Source organism: Manis pentadactyla, chromosome 11 (assembly GCF_030020395.1).
Source record: "Manis pentadactyla isolate mManPen7 chromosome 11, mManPen7.hap1, whole genome shotgun sequence".
NCBI lineage: Eukaryota > Metazoa > Chordata > Mammalia > Pholidota > Manidae > Manis > Manis pentadactyla.
Window position 1 is genome coordinate 49,290,778 of NC_080029.1, and position 24,945 is coordinate 49,315,722.

General features: G+C 35.2%; 1 protein-coding gene across 1 annotated transcript; it reads left to right on the plus strand.

The window, feature by feature from the left end:
* On the plus strand, positions 1 to 24,875 carry SAV1 (salvador family WW domain containing protein 1). The gene is made up of 5 exons (XM_036917372.2): positions 1 to 426; positions 2,545 to 2,988; positions 16,306 to 16,576; positions 19,358 to 19,501; positions 23,469 to 24,875. Exons 1-5 carry the CDS (start codon positions 333 to 335, stop codon positions 23,668 to 23,670), a joined length of 1,155 nt encoding a protein of 384 aa, XP_036773267.1. The 5' UTR covers positions 1 to 332; the 3' UTR covers positions 23,671 to 24,875.
* The last annotated feature ends 70 nt before the right edge of the window (positions 24,876 to 24,945 follow it).

The window sequence follows — 24,945 nt, forward strand, 5'->3', positions numbered from 1 at the left end:
CGGCGGCTGCGGTTACTAGGCTGCCTGCGGCGGACCATGGCCGTGGCCTGGCGTCCCTGGCCTCTCCTACCGGAGTCCTGGGACAGCGTCGCCGAGCGGGCCGACTTCCGGGAAGGAACTAACAAGCGACTGAGCGGTGGCCGGCGCGCTTAGCGCCCTGAACATGCGGCAGTCCCTGCGGGCGACCCCGAGCTGCGGAGAGGCGGCGGCGGCGGCGGCTCGGGAGGGAAGGAGGCGGCGGCGGCGCCGGCGAGGTGGTGGTGGGGCTGCCGGCGCCCGGCGCGGAATCCTAAGGAGGCTGCTTGGCGCGGCCCGGGGCCTCGTCCACAAGAATGCTGTCCCGAAAGAAAACCAAAAACGAAGTGTCCAAGCCTGCCGAGGTGCAGGGCAAGTACGTGAAGAAGGAGACGTCGCCTCTGCTGAGGAGTGAGTGTCGGGCGGGGCTCACCCACACCTGGCTCGGGCCCCCGACGCGGCTCCTCGCTGCTTTTCATTCCTTTTGGTCTTTGTGCTGTACTTTAACATTTTACTATGCCAAAGTGATGTTTGTTGTTTGAAAGCCGGTAAGAGTAAGAAATTTCGGTTAGTCCCTTCCCGGTGGTTCTCCCCCCAAAAAATAACATAATTCCCCGTCCGCTTCTGGCAGTGTTGTTTTGATTACTGGAAGAAAGAGGCTCTTTAGGAAACACTTAAATTGTTGATCCCTTGCTGTTATAGGAGTAAAAGTAATTAGACGGGGCACACTCTTTTCTCTTGTAGATACTGATACTCCTTTTGTTTGCAAACATTACTACGGGTGTCACTCGCCCGCAGCGGAAGTTGTGCGAACTCTCGGGTAGACTTACTCGGCCCTTCTGCTGGATGCTCCTCGCAGCAGGAGGGGAAAGCCGACGGTCACTATTGTAGCAGATATCCAGAGCCTTAACAATCTTAGATCTCAAGAGTAGAGGAGCCAAGATCATGTGTATTTGGCTACATTCATGAGGATTGCTTCAAATAAAAAAAACCTAGAGACTCCCGAAAGTCAAAGTACTCAAATGATTTCTATTACATTTTAGAAGTTACCCAAAAAAAATTTTTTTTTATTTTAATAGGATGTATTTCAATCCTGCCCCTTACTTTTGAAGTATTTGACTCTGATTTTTTCAGCTGAATTTTTTGAGTTTTGGATTCTTGCTTGGGTGTTCAGAACATTGATGGGGTAAGGAGGTAATATTTTGGTGTTCATACTGCATGTTGGGCCTTTTGTGTAACTGTCCTTCTTGGAAGCTGGTAGTAACCTTGTGACTTAAGCATTACCACATATTGTAATTGGGAAAGCAGTTCATAGGACTTACAAGTATTTGCCCAACATCTCACAAAAAGGGGTAGAGAGCATGTTTTTTTATTATAACCACATCATCAACTTTCCAGATTTATCTTTGTGGTTGCAGTGCTTTCTTGTAGAACAGCAAAACAGATCAGATGGGTACATCAGTAATCTCAGACTTGATTTTTAAGCCTTTTTAAAACTTTGTTACACATTTTTTTAGGTTTTTAGTAAGTTTACAGTAGCTTGCAGTTTGCTGCAAAGAAAGTTTATTAAACATTATATGAAATGTTTGCCACACCTTTAAGCAAATAACTTTTGGTAAAGTATTTTTTGTTTTAGTTTCAAGTGTTGAGTCTTGTTTATTCGGATACTATTTCTTTCTGTCTAGAGTTAGCTCCTGAAGCTGCTTAATATGAGTGACCTCTAAAATTGTTTACTTAATGAATAAAATGGTCTCTGATTCGTGTTCTTTAGGTTTAAAGGAATTTACTTTCTAACCAGCAATGTCTGAGCTATTTAAGTACTATATCCTGAAAGCCATTGTTCTGTTATCTTATGATTTGAATCATAATTAATTGTTCTTACAGGGGCCATAGTTTCAGGCTTGGTGTTTTTGAACTGAATTCAGCATTTGTGTACCTCTTGGAAATGAGATGTTTTTATTTTTTTATTTTATAGATAAATTTGTAGCTTTCCATCTTTTGATTACTATGCTAGTGCTGTGTAATTCCTAGAGCAAGAAGACCGGGTTAATAATTTTAAAGTCTTTTTAAGAGAGTCCATCATTACATGTTCGTTAATAGTATGTTCTGTTCTATTTTTGAAATTGTCTTTGCTTGAGAAGGATTCTGGGGAATTTTGAAAATGAAGTGCAATCAATAAAACAATTAATTAGACTGTTTCCTATTTTTACTTATTTATTTATGAGTATTTCATTAATACCTATTTCATAGTAGTGTCTACTGACACTTCATATTATGTAGGTTATTGTGCAGAGTACATTTGGTTCTGGCTGAGCTTATGCATAAGACATACAAATTATAAATTCGTTTATGAGTGGGAAAATATTAGCTTCAATTTAAAAATAACTAAGTACTATCTTAAATGAAAATTGAAATTGTGTTTTCTTAGGTCCATTGAAATTTTGCATTTTGGGGTCATATAAATGAACAACTTTTGGAAAATGTATTTATTACTTACTGAGGTGGTTACTTTCCTCTGTTTTGTTACAGATCTCATGCCTTCATTCATCCGGCATGGTCCAACAATTCCAAGACGAACTGATATCTGTCTTCCAGACTCAAGCCCTAACACCTTTTCAGCTTCTGGAGATGGAATAGTTTCAAGAAACCAGAGTTTCCTTAGAACTCCCATTCAAAGAACACCTCATGAAATAATGAGAAGAGAAAGCAACAGATTATCTGCACCTTCTTATCTTGCCAGGAGTCTAGCAGATGTCCCTAGGGAATATGGCTCTTCTCAGTCATTTTTAACAGAAGTTAATTTTGCTGTTGAAAATGGAGACTCTAGTTCCCGATATTACTATTCAGATAATTATTTTGATGGTCAGAGAAGGCGTCCACTTGGAGATCGTGCACATGAAGACTACAGATATTATGAGTACAACCACGATCTCTTCCAAAGAGTGCCACAGAATCCAGGGAGGCATGCTTCAGGTAACTTAAAATTACAAAGACTACATTAATTTGATTTAATTTAAAAGATGCACTTCTTTGGATTTTCTTGGGAAGACAACAGATACTCCTAGAGAAATACTCCATTTGTCAGTCACCAAGCCGGCTTGCAAACAGTTATTAACCTACACTGAGTGAAAAAAATTTGTGTCTTTATGTTTTATTAAGTTTCTGTTTATTTATTATAAATACTTGGTATTTATCTAAAGGCTATCTAGACTTAACACTCTGAATCTCGAAAATCTAGAGAATTTAATGCCTACAGTTGGATTGAATCTGGGTTTAGGTTGGTAGAATGGGAAGGTTAGTATTTCAGAGAAACTGGTTATAAACCAGGGAAAGGAAAGGCAGGAAGAATTGGGCATGGTAGGTAATACCATGGGCAACTGCATTGTTACTTAACTAGAACCTGCATTGTTTCTCTTAACAAAACTGTTTTCAGTAGTTCAGTAATTATTTCCCAAGTTGATCAAGAAGACTTACTGTCAAATAGTTAATTGTGTGTTAAGCATGTGTTTTTTTTTTTATATTGTTAATGTACAATTACTTGAACAACATTATGGTTACTAGACTCCCCCTATTATCAAGTCCCCCCCACATACCCCATTAAGGTCACTGTCCATCAGCAAGCATGTGTTTTTGTTGTTCTTTTAGACAAAAATATTAGCCATATAATTTTTTAAAATCTGCTTTCCATACTTGCTGACTTAAGGATACTTGTACAAGGAGCAGAAGAGAGAGGGGAAATGCACGATTCTATTTTATTCATAAAATACTAGATTACATTAGATAAACTGAAGCAAGCTGAAAATTAAACTTTCTGATCTGATGTTTTTTTTCCTAGTAAGTTGTAGGATTTAAATTTTGGCATGATAAAAATAAAAAATAACATGAGACATTTAATTTTTTTTTTTTTTTTGGTATCATTGATCTACAATTGCATAAGGAACATTATGTTTACTAGACTTCCCCCTTCACCAAGTCCCCCCCCACAACATACCCCTTCACAGTCACTGTCCATCAGCGTAGTAAAATGTTGTAGAATCACTACTTGTCTTCTCTGTGTTGTACAGCCCTCCCTGTGCGCCCCCCCCAACATTATACATGCTAATCATAATGCCCCCTTTCTTTTTTCCCTCCCTTATCCCTCCCTTCCCACCCCTCCTTCCCAGTCCTTTCCCTTTGGTAACTGTTAGTCCGTTCTTGGGTTCTGTGAGTCTTCTGCTGTTTTGCTCCTTCAGTTTTTTCTTTGTTCTTATACTCCACAGATGAGTGAAATCGTTTGATACTTGTCTTTCTCTGCCTGGCTTATTTCAGTGAGCATAATACCCTCTAGCTCCATCCATGTTGTTGCAGATGGTAGGATTTGTTTTCTTCTTATGGCTGAATAATATTCCATTGTGTATATGTACCACATCTTTATCCATTCATCTACTGATGAACACTTAAGTTGCTTCCATTTGTTGGCTACTGTAAATAGTGGTGCGATAAACATAGGGGTGCATCTGTCTTTTTCAAACTGGGCTGCTGCATTCTTAGGGTAAATTTCTTAGAGTGGAATTCCTGGGTCAAATGGTATTTCTATTTTGAATTTTTTGAGGAACTCCATATTGCTTTCCACAATTGTTGAACTAATTTACATTCCCACCAGCAGTGTAGGAGGGTTCCCCTTTCTCCACATCCTCGCCAGCATTTGTTGTTGTTTGTCTTTTGGATGGTGGCCATCCTTACTGGTGTGAGGTGATACCTCATTGTGGTTTTAATTTGCATTTCTCTGATGAGTAGTGATATGGAGCATCTTTTCATGTGTCTGTTGGCCATCTGAATTTCTTCTTTGGAGAGCTGTCTGTTCAGCTCCTCTAACCATTTTTTGATTAGATTATTTACTTTTTGTTTGTTGAGGTGCATGAGCTCTTTATATATTTTGTATGTCAACCCTTTATCGGATCTGTCATTTATGAATATATTCTCCCATACTGTAGGATGCCTTTTTGTTCTATTGGTGGTGTCCTTTGCTGTACAGAAGCTTTTCAGTTTGATGTAGTCCCACTTGTTCATTTTTGCTTTTGTTTTCCTTCCCCGGGGAGATATGTTCATGAAGAAGTCGCTCATGTTTATGTCCAAGAGATTTTTGCCTATGTTTTTTTCTAAGAGTTTTATGGTTTCATGACTTACATTCAGGTCTTTAATCCATTTCGAATTTACTTTTGTGTATGGGGTTAAACAGTGATCCAGTTTCATTCTCTTAAATGTAGCTGTCCAGTTTTGCCAACACCAGCTTTTGAAGAGGCTGTCATTTCCCTGTTGTATGTCCATGGCTCCTTTATCATATATTAATTGACCATATATGTTTGGGTTAATATCTGGACTCTCTATTCTGTTCCACTGGTCTGTGGGTCTGTTCTTGTGCCAGTACCAAATTGTCTTGATTACTGTGGCTTTGTAGTAGAGCTTGAAGTTAGGTAATGAGATCTGAGACATTTAACTTTTAACGCAAAAAACTTCAAATAAGGTGACTTAAAAACAGATTGGAGCATGAGTGCTTTTAAGTGTAGAAAACATTTTATTCATTTACTGTTACTCATTTATATGTCTTTTATTTTCCCTGACTTTCTTGGTACCTGCCTTCTGGTACCTTATTTGGGTAAATAAATCAATATACACAAAATAATCAGAACACTGTTGTTAGTTGTTACACTTTGTGATACTAACTTGTAAGTGCAGTGGGGAATCAGAAGATAGATCAGGGAAGGCTGGAATTCTTAGAGAATAATTTGAGGGAGAGGTGTGACTTGAACTGTGCTTTGAGCTTGAGTTTTAAATTAATGGTGCAAGTAAGGACATTTTAGGTGGAAAATGGAGGCTAGCCTGGTGAAAATAAAGTAGACATAATGTAAATCTAAAAACTGTGTAGTTCTGCTTAGTTCGAAGAAAGAAGAGATAAGGCAGAATGGAGATTTGTGGTCCAACAACAGGCTATAGGATTTTAATTTGAGTTGAGCAAAAGACATTCCAAATTTCAAAAAGAACGTCATTTTAAGAGAGCAGTATTTAAAAATTATTTTACTAGTTATACTCAAGATAAATTTCTAGAGAAAAGAGGACTGCAGGTACCAGTAGTATTGGAGAGGAAAGGGAATATTTGTGATGCTTAGGGGAAAATGAGGCTTAATTATGGGTTTGGGAGAAAATAAATCACTGAAGTTTTGAAAATTGAGAAATAGTATAGAATAGCTTAAGAGTAGCTTATATGTGAAAGCTGACTTTGGAGTCCCACTGGGACATTGAAGAGCAAAGAATTTTTAGGCATATGGAAATACCATAATCATGGATGAGTACCTTTTGTTTTTAAAGAACTTCTAATTAAAGGATTAGACAATTGCATACTTCAGTGTTTATTTTGGCTATTTCTAATACCATATAGTTTTGAACCTCAGAAATATTTGTTAGCCAACCATAATAGTAAGTTTTAAAAATAAAGCTTATTTATGTTTTCCATTACAATAATAACTAACTTATTATAGGAAATTTGCAAAAATGCAGAAAAGTAAAGGACTCAATACTAGAGATTCTTAATACTTAATTATTTCCTTCGTCCTTTTCCATGACATTCTTTTTTTTATTTTATGTTGTTATGAGTACTGCATATAGTTTTGTATCTTCTTTTCCTTGGATGTGTTTTTTAATGTATACACTACTTATGAGTAGTTTCAGTGACTCCATAATTTTGCATTTGGTTTATGTTCAGTGGTTAATATTTTGAATGTTAATGAGGACTTGACCTAGGCTGGGAGCATTTGGAAAGAGCAGGTGGGACACATCTTGATGGGACTTGGCCGCTAATGAGGTTTTAGGGATGTGACAAAGAGAAGAGTCAGATAGTATTAGCATAGCACCTGGCTACATAGGAGGTGCTCCAAAAATAAATGGCTGGCTAAGTAAATAAATGAAGAGATTTCAAGTCTGGAGTCTTGATGACAGTTTTGGTTAGGAAGGGTAGCAGGAATAATAGCTTATAATAATGTTTACCATTAATACAGATTGTTTTTCACACTCACCTTTTCCACATGTATTTATATTTTAAACATCACTGATAGCTAGCTCATAGCACTTTACTGCCTGTTGAGAGGTATGAAGAATAAGTATCGTTAAAGTCTTGTTTTAAAACTCTAATTTGCAAAGTATCGTTGAGGAAACACTGTAAGAATCATTTCTCCTGATCCTCTTAGGAGCAATTTGACATAGTTTTTGTAAGTTTAATGATGGACTTTAAAACAATTTTCCAGTCATTATTTAGAAATAAATAAAAATACAAATTAATTGGATACTTTTTCACATTAAAGAATGTCATTTTTAAAAAGATTTTCATTTATTACAGCAGTGGCATGTGCTTGATAAATTTCACTTAATTACATTAATTTAAATCAGGGTAGTGTGATTTAGTGCTTTACCTTTTAGAAAAAATCAAATTTCTTTGAAGGAGTCTCTTAAATGTCAGGGAAGGATTAATAACCAATTATTAAGCAAAAAGAAAGCCTAACAACTATCTTTTCCAGAAGGAAAAATGTAATTTGAAACAATACCTGGAAGTTTCTTCAATTCATCTTGAAAAGACTTGAAACTTTCTGTATTTTCAAGATTTATGCTGGGGAATTTGAATGAGTGGAAAAGAGAGAGTAAGTTTGTGGGAGTGTGAGGATGAGGGACAGATTTATTTTAACAAGTTTTAAATTTTGATTATTGTTAGCCAATGTAATAAACATAAAAAAGGTATGAAAGAAAATAGTTTTGTAATGACTTAATGTGAGTAGTAATTCCTGCCAATTACTTAGACTTTCAGGAAACATCTTATCTCAAGGGTTAACTTTATCTTACTGTATTTAGCAAAAGCACAGAAACAAGTTGTATAATATCTTAAAGAGTTTTAGGGCCTAGCAAATTCTATGGTTAGCTGTGAAATTTGACATTTAACATTTTGGCCAACAAACCCCAGCCAGGCACCTACTGTATGTGCCAAAGGAAGGAATCCTGCTGTTAACAGGAAGCCTTTAGCTGGAATACTAAAGAGCAGATTGAATTTCTTTGTTTTGCACTTAAATAATTTAGTTCTATACAGTTTTAAGTAATGGAGGTTAAAACTTTTATTTTTAAAGATGGTTAAAGAAATCAAGTTACAAAAATCAAACTGAAAATTGTCAAAAAAACAAAACAGAGTTGTGTTTAGTTTAGGAAATGTATACATACTTAGTTAACCAGAATTATCTTTTGAGGAGGGGTTCATAATCTTGGGACACAACTGTATTTGTAATTATTTTGCAGAAAAGGAGAAAAGATAGTTGGCTTGGTTCAGTACTTAGATCTCTTTATCAACATCTTGATTATAAGAGTATGTTCTATAATGTAGGATTTGTTACCCTGGAGCTTGTAGACCTTCATTATGAGGTAAAGCAGGGACATGGAACAGCACGGTGATTAATTTTTCCTGCCTATAATGAAAAATGTCAAGATGTAAATAGTATAGTAAGAACAGGAGGGACTCCAGTTTAAGGCTAAGATTCCATTTTAAAACCAGGGAGTTAGGAGGAAATATTCCTGACATACTTTATGGTAATTAGCAATAACCTATCCTAAGGCAGGGCAAGTAGTCCTACATGATTATGTTCCTACTGCTTGAGGGTAACCACTATTTTGGTGATGAATAAGATCAATAAATTCTGTGTTAAGTTTATCTTACAGAGTATCTAGAGGACTGACTGTGGGTGATAACAATGTCTCTCACTGGAGATAGACATCATGAGACCACATGTGAACCCTGTCCACCCCCGCCCCCCATCCCCCACCCTATTCTTGAAATCCTTAACGGACAAAAATACTAAGCCTTTAAGTACACCACCTCTCTGAGGCTGCCAGCACTCTTCTTTCTTTAAGTGTGTGCTTTGCCTTAAATAAAGCCTTTCCATTGCTCAACTTACTGTGTTTTGTCTCTGCTCTTCCAGTGGTGTCTTTGTTAATTTGCTATTTCATTCAGTTTTCTAGACTTAAAGTACAAGTCTTCACTCTCTCTGTTCTACTTCAGACAAGTAGGGAAGGGCTACTAAGATCTCTGATTTGGGCTTGTAAGTTCCTGTGACCTGGGTGACCCAGACAGCACTGCAGCTATATGGTCATGCTCTTTAGTAACCCACCAAAAAATCTCCTTTTTTTTGCTTTGGGGAGTTCTCAGAACATAATCTCACTCCATCTAGTGCTCTGTGGCTCCGAAAATCCTGTGTAGTAGAGGCTTAGTCCCCATACCATGCAGAATCAAGAGGACACTGGATGGCAGGTGACCCTGGCCCCAGGAGTTGGCTCCAGGAGTATGCTGAGCAGTTCAGTGAGTTTCCCTTTCCTCCTCCTGTTCTTCCTTGCTCTCTACTGCTCTCTAGTCTGCATCACTGCTGCCATTCACTACTACCCTGGCTTTAATGAATTCCTTCCTTACCTACACTCGTAGGACCTGGTCATGGATTATTGTCCATCAGAGTCAAGAACCCTCTCCCATCCAGGTTGAGGTTTCACCTAGTGCACAGGGAGAGACCTCCCCAGATGCAGCTGTCGGACAACAATTAGACTTCCAGATTCTGTTTTTTTCTCTGTATCCACTACAAAATTAGGCAACTAGAATGTTTGAACTTTGTTTTAAGCTTTTGTTGGTAAGATCTCATAATATCTGCCTGATTTAGAGGCATATCTAGTGAAAGCTTGGTGGAGAGACAAAATGTGCAAATGGAAGTTATTTTGAGGGTTGTGAATGCTACTCATTCTTTTCTGGGACTAATTAAAATTTTGGAAAATTATTTTTTTTCCTTGTAGGTCAGAAACAAGTTCTCATTTGCCACTGATTGAGTTCAAAATAAGTAGCTTGCTTTTTTTTTTATTAGTGGCAGTCATATATTTCTTTAAAGAATTACAGTTGATCTTTTGTTGCTAAGATTACATGGTTAGAAATAAATTTGTTACTTGGTTATATACTGTCTGTATGGCCATTGGTAAAATAATTTTCTTGAACCTTTGTTTCCTCATCTGTACCTTGAGTATGAAATAGTACATATGGATAGGGTCAGCAGACACTCATAATTATTAGTGCTCATGCCTATTTTGTTATGTGCTTCTATGCTTTTTCCAGATTTGATGTGTTTGGTTATTGAAGTTTCAACTTTCTGGCTGAACTTAGTTAGAGTGGAGGTCTGGTGTGTTAGAGCTTGGTAAAGCCTTTTTTTTTTTTTAGTCTGCCAAACCTATTCATTCGTAGTAATGTTCCATGTTTTAGGTTAGTAGCTTCCAGTCATTTTGTACTACTCATTAATCTAACTAAGTAGGTTTTATGAAATTATCCCAAGTAATAGTTTGAAGCAATTTTAGTGCACATGGCACTTCCAGAAAGTACAGGGGGAATGTCATGAATTTAAATGAACTATTTATAGATAGCTCTAAAGAAGTTAGGAATCATGGTTACAGGGTATTGGTAAAGCTGATGAGCTATGTGGAACTTTGTGAACTTCATGGCTCTCATTAAATTATCAAGGTTTAGTTCCTGGAAACAAGATTTTACAGAGGTTTTGTGTTTCCTCTAAATATGAATTTCAAGTTTATCATGCTTTAAATTTGGTGTTTGGTACTTAATGTTAAAATGTAAAAGTACTTGTGTTTTTATGTTTAGGCAAGTTCAGTATATGGAAACTTGGATTTTTCTAAGCAGAGGAATGAAGTTGTCAGAAACTTTAGTACCTCTAAGCTGTACAGTTTTTAACTACTATAACATGTTTTTAATAATATAATAGTTATAATAATAAATATAATAGTTTTTAATAATGTGTGTTTAGAAACCTATTTACATATTTCCAGGGGGACCTCTGTTGGACCAAAATGTTATGGTTCTAATGACTAAGTCAGTATGAGTACATTGAATTGAGTATAATTTTTTTTGTTGTTAAGATGATTGTACTAGTAGTACAACATTTTTAGTGATGGAAGCATGATAAAGTATAAAGCCATTGCAATCTTACAAAATGTGATTTTATGTCTTTAGCACTCTGGCTTATATTTTTGTTTCAGTATTTTCTCTTTGAGTACTGAAGTTCCTCAAGCTACACTTAATTAAATAACCTGCAGTTGCAGTTTCACAGAAGCCAAGTTTGGTTTCACCAAAAGGCTTGCCCTGGCTTTGTTTTGTTCCATAGTCACCATCTGTTTTAGAGAGATACGCCTTTCTTTCCAAAAGATACTGAGCAAGAGTGATTTTACTGTTTTCTTTCTTGTGTTTTCCTTTTTGTCAGAATGCTACATAGGTGGCGTTGTGTACATTCTATTACATCAAAGACAAAGAATGACTGATTTCTCTTTTTGTGATGTTAAAATTGATGATAGGATCAGAAGTCAGCCCAATTCATCCATCAGGTTCTCCATCAGGCTTTTACCTATTTGTCAGCCATTAATGATCATTGTCTAGATCCAGTACTTCTAGGTGTTGCATATGGTGATACTCTAATTCTTTCATTTTTCTCTATTTATTAGTTGGAATTCTATAATTAAGACCTTTGCCTTATCAGTTATTTGATTGCTGTTCATTTATAAGGCGGACAAAATGAAGATCAATTCTTTCCCTTTATTTACTATTTTCAGAATAATAAATTGGTACCCTAGCCACCTTCAAAGGTAACCAGTGAGTTTTTGGTATCTTTATGAACTCAAGGATTAAAAAGAAAAATTTAACTCTTAAGTTTTATATGGATTTCACCATGTTTTTCATTAATGTCTATTTTCTGTTCCAGAATCCAATCCAGAGTACCACGTTGCATGTAGTTATCATGTCTCTTTAGTGTTTCTTGGTCTATGACAATTTCTTAGTCTTCACTTGTTTTTCATGACCTTGACAGTTTTGAGGAATACTTGTCAGATATTTTGTGGACTGTCCTTAAGTTTGGATTTTGTCTGTTTTTATCACAATTAGACTGGGCCTGTTAGGTATTGGGAAGAATCCCACAAAGGTGAAGTGTCCCCCTCACATACGTAAGGAGATACGTGATACCTATATGACATTGGTGATGTTAACCTTCAACACTTCGTTAAGGTTTGACCAGTTTCTCCACTGTAACACTGTGTGATTGTTCTTCCAGCTTTATTTACTTATTTCTTGAGCACACCTTTTATCTCTATTGTCTTACCCTCTCATTTTTGGATTCTTGCTTTTCTTCTTTGTGGTCTTTCTTCAGAGAATTGATGGCTTCATTCTTTTCTCTCTTAATTTATGGCAGAATATTTAGTTGGATTTTTTTCTCTGCTTTAGGCCATTTTTCTGAATGTTGTTCTAAATACTATCTTTTTTTTCCTCTTTTTGTTATAGAACTGATGGTGTTCTTATTATACATTCCTGAATAAATGGGGTTTTTCTCTTCCAGTTACTGGAAATGCAGTGGTAGCTGAAGAGGTAAGGGATTGTGGAGGGAAAAGGAGAAATTACTAGGGTAGTGTTTTGGGCTAGCTAGTTTTTCCACAGTGCTCAGTTCTTATTTCTACTTCTTTCTTTACTGTTCTTGTTCTATCAGCTGCTTTTGGCAGTTCTTACATGTCTGTTGGATTGAGGGACTGTACCTCTCTTCATTTTTAATTGAAGTGTCTATCAAGATAACATTTCATATACATTGTAAGAAATCATGCGGAGATCCCTCAGTATGCTTAACCCAGTTTCCCCATTTGTAACACTTTGCAACACTATAATTATCACAACTAGGATATTGACATTGATACAATCCACCCATCACATTCATATTTCCCTAGTTTTACTTGAACTCATTTGTGTGTGTGTAATTAGTTTTACACTTTATCATGTAGGTTGTGTGAGTACCACCAGTTAAGACTGAACAGTTCCATAACCACAAGAATCTTGTTTTCCCTTTTATAATCACACTTATCTCCCTTCTAAACCTTGGCAAGCAACCACTGATCTGTTCTTCATTTTAAAAATTTGTCATTTCAAAAATGTTACATAAATGGAATCATACAGTATGTAATCTTTTAAAGTAGATTGGCTTTTTTCACTTAATTCCCTGGAGACTCATACAAGTTGTTATATGTATCAGTAGATCCTGAAGATTTTCTCCTGCATATTTTTCCTAACAGTTTTGTAGTTTTATATTTAAATGTGATCCATTTGAGTCAGTTTGTGTATAAGGTGTGAAGTTTAGGTGAAGATTTATTTCTTTGTACCTATGGATGTCTAGTTGCACCAGTGCCATTTGTTGAAAAGGCTGCATTTTCTACACTGAATTACTTTTGCATCTTCATCTAAAATCTGTTGTGCATATTAGTATGAGTGTATTTTTGGGTTCCCTGTGCTATTTCATTAATCTCTGCATCTTACCTCTACCAGTCCCACACTGTCTTCATACTGTAGTTTATTTATTGAACACTTACCATGTACTCTATTCTACAGACACTTCTAGAGGTCTGTGAGCAACACAGATTCCTTTCGTGCGTGCATCCTCCATTCTTGTGGGATAAGAAAGATGATAAAAAAACAAAAATTAAATAGTAATAAGTCTGAAGGTTAAGATGACACCAAAAATTGTCCAGAGAGGAAATGGAATCTAGGGAGAGGTAGATTGCAGTAGATAGTAAAAGTATGCTTCACTGAAATACTTGAGAAGAAGCTTGAAGAGGGTGAGGGAGTGAGCCAAGCAGATATATGAAAGAATGTTCTAAGGAGAATGAACAGCTGGTACCTGCCATGTTTGAGCACAGCAAGGAGCGTAGCAGAGCTGGAACAGAGTGAACTCCAGGGATAGAGAAGTAGCAGCTCAGGTTAGGGCGGAATGGAGATTTGATCATCTTAGGCTTCATATTAGTTATCTTTGACACAGTAATGGAAAAACTCTTGCTGAGCTCAGTCTAGTTCATTAATCTATAGACTTGTAGGCTAAATAAATCTTGCTGTAAGCTGCTGAGTTTTGGGGTGATTAGTTATATACTATTCCCATTCTTGTGTGGGAACAAAACTACATAGCCAGGTTATTTTTGTTTTTTTCCAAATAACATACAGTAAACTTGAACTTTTTTTTTAAGGTACAGAGTTCTGAGTTGTAATGTATATATAGATCCATCTAATGCCTGTATAATCAGTTTATAGTACATTTCCAGCACCCAAAAAAATTCCTTCATTGCTACCCCTTGGCCAACCCCTAGTTCCTGGAGCCACAGTTTTGTGTCCTAGTAGTTTTGCCTTTGCAATAATTGTACTTTAGTGGAACCATACAATTCATTGCCTTTTGAGACTGGCTCCTTTCACTCAATATAATACCTTTGAGATTCATCCATGTGGTTGCAGGTATCAGTCATTAGTTCCTTTTTATTCCTGAGTTGACGCCACTGTGTGGTTGTACTACAGTTTGTTCTTTTGAAGGACATGGGTTGTTTACACTTTTGGACAATTATGAATACAGCCACATGCAGGTATGTGTGAAGGTGAATTTTCATTTTTCTAGGATAAATATTTGGGAATGGAATTGCTACATCAGATGGAAAGCATACGTTAACTTTATAAGAAAGGCACTGTTTTCCAGAGTGGCTGTTGCATTTTGCATTCCCACTAGCAATGTATGAGAGTTCCAGTTGCTCCACATCCTCATCAGAACTTTTGTTAGAGGTTTTTTTCTTTATTGGCCATTCTCTGTTGTTACCTCATTGTGATTTTAATTTGCATTTCCTAGATGGCTAGTATAAAACAGCAATTTTTATGTGCTCATTTATCATCTATGTATGTGACGCATCTGTTCAAATCTTTTGCCTATTTTTTTTAAATTGAGTTTTCTTAATTTTGAGTTTGAGGTTTTTCATATATTCTAGATTAAAATCCTTTGTCTAATGTGTGATTTGCAAATATTTTCTCCCAATGTATAGCTTGATTTTTTTTGACAGTGTCTTTCACAGAGCAAATGTTTTTAATTCTTATGAAGCCCGGTTTATCAATATATTCCTTATGTGGGTTGCCCTTTCAGCATCATGGTTAAGAACTCTTTGCCTTATGATGGAAGTTCACAAAACTATCCTATTTTTCTTTTAAAAGTTTTATAGTTGTGTGTTTTACATTTAGATATATGATCCTTCTTGAGTTCATTTTTTTCCAAGGTGGGTGGTGTAGGTTGTGATTAATTTTTTTGTGTATGGATGTTTAGTTGTTCCAACACCATTTGTTGAAAAAACTATCATTCTCTAATTGCCTATTCACCTTCGTCAAAAATCAGTTGACTATTTATGTGTGGGTATGTTTCTGGATTCTCTATTCCATTGATCTCGTCAAAAATCAGTAGACTACTTATGTGTGGGTGTGTTTCTGGATTCTCTATTCCATTGATCTCTTTGCCTGTCCTTTAGATAATACCACACAGTTTTGATTACTATATCTTTATAGTAAGTCTGAAAATTAGGTAGCATAAGTCCTCCAACCTTATTCCTTTTAAAAATTGTTTTGTCTTCTCTAGTTCTTTTGCCTTTCCATGTACATTTTAGCATCTGCCTTTCTGTATCTGTATCTACAAAAAACTCATGCTGACATTTTGATTGGAATTACCTTAAACCTAAATATCATCAGAATGAATTGGCATTTTAACTATGTTGAGTCTTCCAATCTATTAACGTGGTAGGTCTTCTTTCATTTCTCTCACCAGTATATAGTAGTATTCAGCATACAGATCCTGCACGTATTTTGTTAGATTTACATGTAAATATGTGATTTTTTGAGCTATTATGAATAATATAATTTCTGTTTCCAGTAGTTGTTAACATATAGATATTTAATTGGTTTTTGTATGTTGACCTTATATCCTGCTACCTTGATAAACTTTCTAAAAAATTCTAGGGTACAGCATATTATTTTTAAGAAATTATAAACTAGAAATAGTTTTATGAGTTCATTTTTGCTGTTTCAGATAAAATGTCAAATCTTAAATCTTGAATGAAGTGAAATTTTCATTTCCTCATTTTAGCAGTATACATATTTAAGTAGCTTTTCTAATAGTTAAATGTTTATATGGCTTGGCGATGGGGAAGCATCAGCCAAAAAAACCTTATTTCAAAGAGCGTCTAGTTCCTCTTTTTCTAATTCAATGATAGTAATAATGGCTTGTTTTATGAAAGAAATTTTTATAGTGATAAAATCATGAATTTAGGAGTAAAGCAAGATAGTTAATTATATAACTTAATCAGATAGCATATTTTTTAGCTTTGAAAAATTGTTCATTTGCTTCTCTTTTTCTTTTTTCACAGGTATTGGGAGAGTTGCTGCTACATCTTTAGGAAATTTAGCTAACCATGGTTCCGAAGATTTACCCCTTCCTCCTGGTTGGTCTGTGGACTGGACAATGAGAGGGAGAAAATATTATATAGATCACAACACAAATACAACTCATTGGAGCCATCCTCTTGAGCGAGAAGGACTTCCTCCAGGATGGGAACGAGTTGAGTCATCAGAATTTGGAACCTATTATGTAGATCACACAAATAAGAAGGCTCAATATAGGCATCCCTGTGCTCCTAGGTAGAGTGTCAACTTTATTTTCAACTTTTTGTTTTGAAAGTATCTGTTAGATTTTGTACTCATGTAGTTTTTATCAAAGAGAAAAGCATTCAGAAGGTTGGTATTTGAAAGCTTTGTTTTCAAAGTTTAAGACATTTTTCTCATGAATGATTTTAACAATTAAATGTTTTTTCAATTTAAACAGTCTCAAAAACAAGATCAGTATTCTTAGGATCAGATTCTGCTTTAATATTATCACAATGTTTTTTTGTTGTAGATAACCAGAATTGAAATAAGTAAATCATCTCTCTTTTATTTAAATTTCTATAAATAATACAGACCTACCTCCTGTGTCAATGTATACTTTTGAGTTATAACATCCTTCTGTTTTTATTCAATTTCAGACTATTGTTTTTTTACTGCTGCCAGGCAAGAAAACAAAAATTGGTACTGCAAAAAACATCCCAAATCTGTTTAATGAATGTAGCCAGTGATCTGTCAGGCTATTGATTGATGCTGGGCTTATCAGTGGATCTCGTTTATGGCTGCACTTCAAGCCTGTGACTTCTGTAGCCAGTTGTCACATGTGGCCATTGAACACCTGAAATGTGATTAATCCAAATTGAGATGTGCTGTATGTAAATGTAAGACACACATTAGATTTCAAAGTACATAAAAAGCTAGTATTAGTTTAGTAATTAAGTTGAGAGTATTTCCAATTTAACTACCTTTGAGCTTTCAAGAACTGAGCTATAAGATTAAAAATGGGTAGAATATCAGCATGTTGATAGATCTTGCTTAGTATCAAGCTAACATAATAGATCTTTGCTTATAGCAGATGTTGCACTTTTTTAGAACCTCACATCATTATGAAAATAATTTTAATATTATCACCTAGAAAACTAAGTTTTATCAGTATTGTGTTGTTTTAATCATTTTATGTATTGAATTTATTAATTAAACTTAAAGCATTTTTTTCAGTGATTCCATTTTGTGGCATTTCACATTTATTGAACAGCTAAGGTTGTCATCCCTTCAGAAGAACCAAACCAACTGCTCTGCTTGTGTTAGGCTTTGGCCACTGGGCCTAAATACTGTAGCATCTCAGGCAAGCTGCTGCCTTTCCTGGCCTCCACTTCCAGGCCTGTGGCACAGTCATTTGGGGCCCCCTTCCCACCTGATCACAGCCCCTACCCAAGGACAGGGATGAGTTCCACTTACTCTTGCTGTGTCCCCAGCACTCACACAGAGAGGGGCACATAGCAGGTGCACAGCAACTATTTGCTGAAGGATGGAAAATGCAACAACACAAAACAGCCTAGATGTATGGTTACAGTTAGCTATCACCAGGTGGCAGAGGACTTTGTGGTCCAGACAACCAGATTCGAGACTGTATAGAGTTTACATTTTTTATCATTATTACAGAATTTTTATAGTTCACAGAGCATTTTCAATTTGCTTTTCTCAGCGACTCTGTAGACATTAAAACAGGAGAGAGTAAACACCTTCTATAAACTCACATAGGTAGTTTTAATAGTTATTTGTCTATATTTTGCTAATCCTCATAGAGAATTCTTGACTTACATTAACTCATTTAATCCTGAGAACAGTCATTTTTGGAATGAATTTCTTCCAGTCTTACAGATAAGGAAGCCTCCTTATCTGAGGCTTAGAGAATTGAAGTGGTTTTGCCTACATTCATATAATTCTTAAGTGGCCAAACTGAAGTAAAACTTTACTCCCAGGCATATCTGACTTCAAAGCTTCAGTTTTTTCCCCTCTGCTGACAAGACATTATTATCAAGGGATATTTCACTTTGTACCTACTTAGGAAAGAAGAGTTGAAGATAAAATTTAGTGCCATTAGCACACTGATCTTTAAATTGTTAACCACAGTCTAACACTTATTTTAATCCCAGTTTAGTATTGCAATGACCTTTTCTGATAAGCACATAAAGCTTTGTTTGGAGGCAGGCCCTTCCAGTTTTGTCTCCAAGTTTGGAATAGCCCATTTTGGCCTACCAGAGTTTAGTCTTTAATCTTCAGGTGGTGCAATGTTTTCCTTACCATTTTCCCATAAAACAGTTCCCTCTCCACCTTGGTATTCTCTACCTTTCCCCAGCATTTATAGGCCATTAGAACTAATTAAAAGCATGGTCCTTTTTTTTTTTTAAGTTTCTAAAATTTAAAATAGGCTCTAATTAACTTAATTCCCATATGCTCTCTTAAGGGGGTAAAAGCAGAAGGGAAATACTATAGTTAATGTATTTCAAGCACAGTACTCACTCCTATTATACTACATATTCCAAACCCCCTCTTCAGCCTAAGGAGGAAGAAAAATACCCATTCTCATTTTTAGAAAAACTATCAAACTTTCCAACATAAATTACAGAAAATTACTGGTTATTGCTGAAATTTATCCTAGTTTTAAGCCTCTGTATTCAAGTTTGAACTTAGCTCCAACTTTTTTATAGCCTCCTTTGAAATTATCTTTGAAAATAATAATAATACCAGACAGAAGAAGTGTCTTAAAAATACATAAAGATTTAGCTTAGGTTTATATCCATCACTGTTGAACTGTCAGTTTCCAAGAGAAGGTGGGGAATCCAGTGGATCTTACCCTTATTGTATGGTTTAAAAAAAAGCAAAACAAAACACACCTTTATGTTTCTTAAGTGGTAGAAGGAACTCAGTTTGAGCGTTGAAGAGGTACATTGAAAAATGCTTAAGTATTATTTATTCTTATAACTTATTTAGATTTAGGGCCTTTTTCCTAATGAATGTCTATTTGTTTCTTCTTAGTGTACCTCGGTATGATCAACCTCCTCCTGTCACATACCAGCCACAGCAAAGTGAAAGAAATCAGTCCCTTCTGGTACCTGCAAATCCATATCATACTGCAGAAATTCCTGACTGGCTTCAGGTTTATGCACGAGCCCCTGTGAAGTAAGTAAATTTACAGCACAAATTTTTGTTGAGGGGTAAGTGGAGGGCTGAATGGAATCTCTAGGCTTAACGCACACAACACCAAGTTTTTTTCTCTTAATAATATATGCTTTTCAGTAATACTTTATTGAAAAAAGGACATCAGTTTACAGAGTTTGAAAATCATTGAATAGAAATACAAATTCTGTAAACATCTATTGAATCTTCACTTTCTTTGTGTGAGGACCTGTGCTGTATTGGGGATGCAGTTTAGCAGCTTACATTCTCAGATTAGATTGTAAATAAGTGATACAAAACTTGTAATAAGGACCCAGGTAAATCCTCAGTACATGAATGAAACAGAGCAGGACACAAGGGTGTTGAGGTAGTAAGATGTGTAGCAGCTACAAGTTTTGGGATGTGTTGATTGGAGTTCACTGATTACTTAAAAGTTCATTAAAAAGTTTTAGCTGTGTAACCCTGGTTAGGGTTGCTTACTTTAGTTTTATCTTCTGTAAATTAGGGATAGTAACAGTACCTATTCTTAAAGTGACTAAGAATTCAGTACAATAATGCATCAAAGTATTTATCACAATGGCTTGTACACTGAGAGCTCACTAAATGATTATTGAGGGTAGATGTGTTTTTCCTTTACTGAAACATGGGATAATAATCTTAACCTACCTTACTTGCTGTGGTGAAGCTTAAATGTGATTATTCATTTTTAAAACACATGGCAGAGTAGCTGCCTGGCATAAGCCTCCTGTAATGGTTTCTGATTATCAGAGTGAGTGGAACAAGAAAGCTGCACTGAAGAAGAAAATGCATGGGCTCGTTTTTAAATAGGGCTGTGAGTCCACCAAGCTAGTTGAGGATATTTATTGGGTGCCATATTAGGCGCTGTTCTTGGAATATAATTATGAGTAATTGAAAACTTTCCCTCAAAGAGGGTTTCTCTTGGGAAAACAGAAGCAGGTACTCAGATCAGTGACCCAGTGTGATAAGGATAGATAATGGTAGTATGTACATAGTGCTATGATTTCAGTAAAAGGAGTGTTTGAAAGTAAGTATTTATTATCCAGTGCTTCCTGTGTACCTTACTGTGTTAAACTTCTAGGTACGTTATCTCATGATTTTTCCAAAACCCATTTTACAGGTGAAAAAAATGGAGCCTTAATCTCTGCTAAGATCACACAACTATTAAGTGGTAGATTTCAAACCTTTATCTCTTAACTTCAGAGATCATGTGTTTAACTTTTGTCAGTAATACTTTCTTAGATAATAATAATTATTTACTGAGCAGCTATTAAATTTCTAGTACTTTGCTAGGCATTTTACACATAATAATTGCACTTTTTTGGTAGTATCTTGTAAGCCTTTAAGACTTTTTAATTGCATGTACTTTTAACAACTATTAAGGTAACATTCAGTTACTGGTTTTTGTAGCCTTAGTGTTTATTTCCCTGTTGTAATTTAGATACCAAAATTGTCAGCATAAAATAGCTCAGTGGAGAGTTTTAGAGAATTTAAGATGATTGGACAATAAGCTTGGAATAAAATAATTAATTAAATCTTTGCTATTCAAATAAAAGTAATGTAAAATCATATATACATCTTTGAAATAGTAACTATTTCCTATGATTTTAAAGCGTGACCATTGAAATAAAATTTCCAAGGGGTTAAGCCACCTCTAATCTACATTTTTGCCATCTTATTATATATTTACCAACCATTTACAGGTGTGTGTGTGTGTGTGTGTGTGTGTGTGTGTGTCTGTCTGTCTGTCTGTCTGTCTGTCTGTCTGTCTGTCTGAATGCATTTAGCCTAGAGATTTTACTTTTTCTAGCTTGGGACCATTTGTTTTTAGCTTTTTTTTCAGGCTTTTGAGTAGCTGGCTCTTTCTCATTATTTGACCATGATTCTGCTAATTTAGGTCAGTTTAATGTTCTCATAAAGTTATTGGTCTCTTACTCAGAATAATTAATTTGTAGCCAAAATAAACATTCCTTTATATTTCCCTCCATTCTTTTTTCAGTCTATAAATTGACAGCTATTGATCTGTGGCCTGATACAGAGAAACAAGATGATCTTAGAGGGTTATAATCTAAAAGCTTCAGTTTTGTCTGAAGCTTTTTTTTTCTTCCTTTTTTAAAAACTTGAATGCTTATACAGAATATTTTTGTCTTAAAAATAAGTTTGAGATTTATCATTTTATTCCCTTCCCTTTTTTTTCCTTGCTAGAAAGTACACAGATGATAAGTGAGCTTTTTTAACATTATCATAGTTTACCCTGCATAAACCTAAGCATCTGGAATCAGTTAGACATTGATGGAATGTCTCTTAGCTACAGAATTCAGACTCTGGAAAATTGAGGTTTTTTTGTTAGGAATTATGAATTTGTTTCAGACAAGTAAGTAAAATCTTAAGCTACATGAATGGCAGAGGTTCCAGAAAACAACTTAAAACTCTTCCTTCAAGGAAGCTCACTGAATATTTCTTAGACTATTTCTCCAATTTATGTTGGCAAGTTGAAATTTCCCACTATAGAAAATATAAAGCTTCCTACAAAGTACATCTGTTAGTAAATTTGCAGTGCTTATTAAGGAATTAAATGAGTAAAACTGGGATCCAACAAAATATGTGAACTTTGTGGGTTTGCACACTGTGCTCCTGGTGTTCCTGGTACACATACCCCAGGTGTACAGAATATATGTTACTGTGCCAGGCACAGTTTGTGACTCATAGTGGAGCTCAGTATTTACTGCTTATTGTTTCCCTTTTTCTAAAAATCCCTTAAAAAATTTAGATGATCCTTTTGGAATAAGACGGTCAATGAATTACCAAATAAAGGGCCATTGAGTAAGAAACATTATAAATTACTATTAAAAATAAATTTAATAGAATTTACAATTAAAGTTTCCTATTACGTCTGCTCTGCAGCATGATTTGAAAAGTATAACTTCAGTATCATATAGGTACTTGCCTTGCTCTAGTTCAAGTTCTTTGTCTAGTCTTAGTAGGTATTAACATTCAAAACTATTTTTCTGAAAAATCCTAGTCTGTAATTCTCTACCTTTCTGATCTGTGAGTCACTAAAAAATTTTGCAAGAGATTGTAGCCTCTTAGGTTTTAGTTATTTCATCTGTGAAAGAAGCAAATTGAATTAGTGATGTCTTCTAAGTCTCTTTCAACTCAAAGTGTATGTACTGCTTTAGTAGTTTGTTGCATACTCCCACCTCAGTATTTGATCTACTTACCATTGAAGAAAGATTAGAGGCTTCTGAGACACATATAAATCTAATCTTACGTAATAAAATAAAAATTATATACATAAATGTAATCTCCTTCCCCACATTATGGAGTCTTCTGCAGTGTCCTTACTCTGTCATTTTGAAAAGAGCTTATTCTTTCCTTTCTCCTGAGTTTTCCTGTTTTTGTTTTTGTTTTTAATACTGTATACTCAGCCTCAGGAAAACTTAGCCACAGATGAACTCAGCCCCATTCTTCTTTTTAGTTTCTTATTTGCTGGAATGAACAGCATTCCTCAAAACACTAATGACACAAATGATCTTGCCCATTTTTCAGTATTGTTGTTTACAGGTACAATGTGGTCTGAAGTATTCTTTAGTTCCTGACAACTTGGGATGAACTTAAAAATAGCATAGGATGTGTTCTTTAGAAATTATAGAACCACAGTGGTTTGAATCTGTGTTCATTGTTGTTTAATAATGATATTAGAATAACTGATACTTTAAGCTTAAAAGAAATGAGTATTTTTGAACTTAAATTGAAATGAAGTAATATTAGCAGTTTCTCCTCTCCCTCAATGTACTTAAATAGCAGGTAATAACTGTTATTTTTAACTAAAGCTTATGATCTGTTTAGTCATGATAAAGTTAATATTTATAAAAAAATAGACCAGTTTATTGCTATAAATATGTATTTATTTATGTGTTGTGAACACATGTATGATTGTGTTTTAAAACAGATATGACCACATTCTGAAATGGGAACTCTTCCAGCTGGCTGACCTGGATACATACCAGGGAATGCTAAAGTTGCTTTTCATGAAAGAACTGGAACAGATTGTTAAAATGTATGAAGCCTACAGACAGGCTCTTCTCACAGAGTTGGAAAACCGCAAGCAGAGACAGCAGTGGTATGCCCAGCAACATGGCAAGAATTTTTAATTTTTTAAAAATAATGTTTAAGTTTTCTAAGGGCTTTAAAATATTTTCACAGATAAAAAAAACTGCAAACAAGTACTTTGATTAATGAAGGCAGCTTACTTTTTTTTTGAAGTTACAAATTTCTAATTTTACATGTTTTTTGTTATTAAAAATATTCTTTTATTGAGCAAAAAAAAGAGTTTATCATTTTAAGAGCCAACATGGTAAACAATTCTAAATGCTGTATATTAGGAAGCTGCTTGAATGTTCTCCCTGGAGACAAATGTGGCAAGAAATGTCATTATAGCCAGGTATTAAATAGGAAATGGTCACTTGGTAAACTCTTAAGTAACAATACCTTTCTTTACAAAAGAGTGATAACCTATGCAGTATTTTTAAAACAATGTTTACTGCTTTAGTGTGGAATATTATGTGGAATTGGATGTTTAAATATTACTATTATGTAGTTCAAAACACTAAATGAGGTTTGAGTCCTTTATTATAATAAATTTTTCTATATAACATGGGGTTCCCCACCCCACTAAATGTAAAGAATGCTTTTAAAACATGTTGAGGAAGTAATTTTTGGTATGAAAGGATGAAGGGCTTGTAATCTGTCAGGAATAAATCGAAGCATAAGGCCTTAGCCCATGTGGAGAAGGTGTGCAAGCATGCAGAATTGCTGACACCGCTTCCTTACTTTCAGCCAGGGCTCTTACGCATTTAGTAGCGCAGCTCTGATGAGACAGTGGTCGGTTACCGACATCAGAGCAGGCTGCCATCCTGAGAGACTGGGTTGAGCTGCCAAAACTGACAATCAGGGATTAAGACATTTTGGTCATTAAATTGATTTTTATGTATTTTTATCTTCTGAGAGTTTGTCACAGAACTTTAAAACCCAGTATTTCCTACCAATATTTCTCCTCTTGGTTTAATAGTTATTAAGACATTGTTCATAATTAGTGCAGCACATTTGATTGCAGACAGATTTATGGCACTTCTAGCCTATAAATCTCTAGAATTCTGTGAATTTCACATTAATTGAAGTAGTTCTTCAGTTATATTTACATGTATTATAAATATGTAAATACATTTTTAGGTAACCCTCCAGAATACAAAAGGCACTCCAGTTAGATATCAGTGAGTTTGAATTACTGATAAAATGTTGGAAATATTAAAATGTTTGATTTTATATAACAAGCTTATTAAATATATTTTTGTGGAAACAGTGTGTCGTGTTTGAGTCCATGTTTTATATATAGTGCTATAAATATTTGACTTTTCAGAAGACTCATA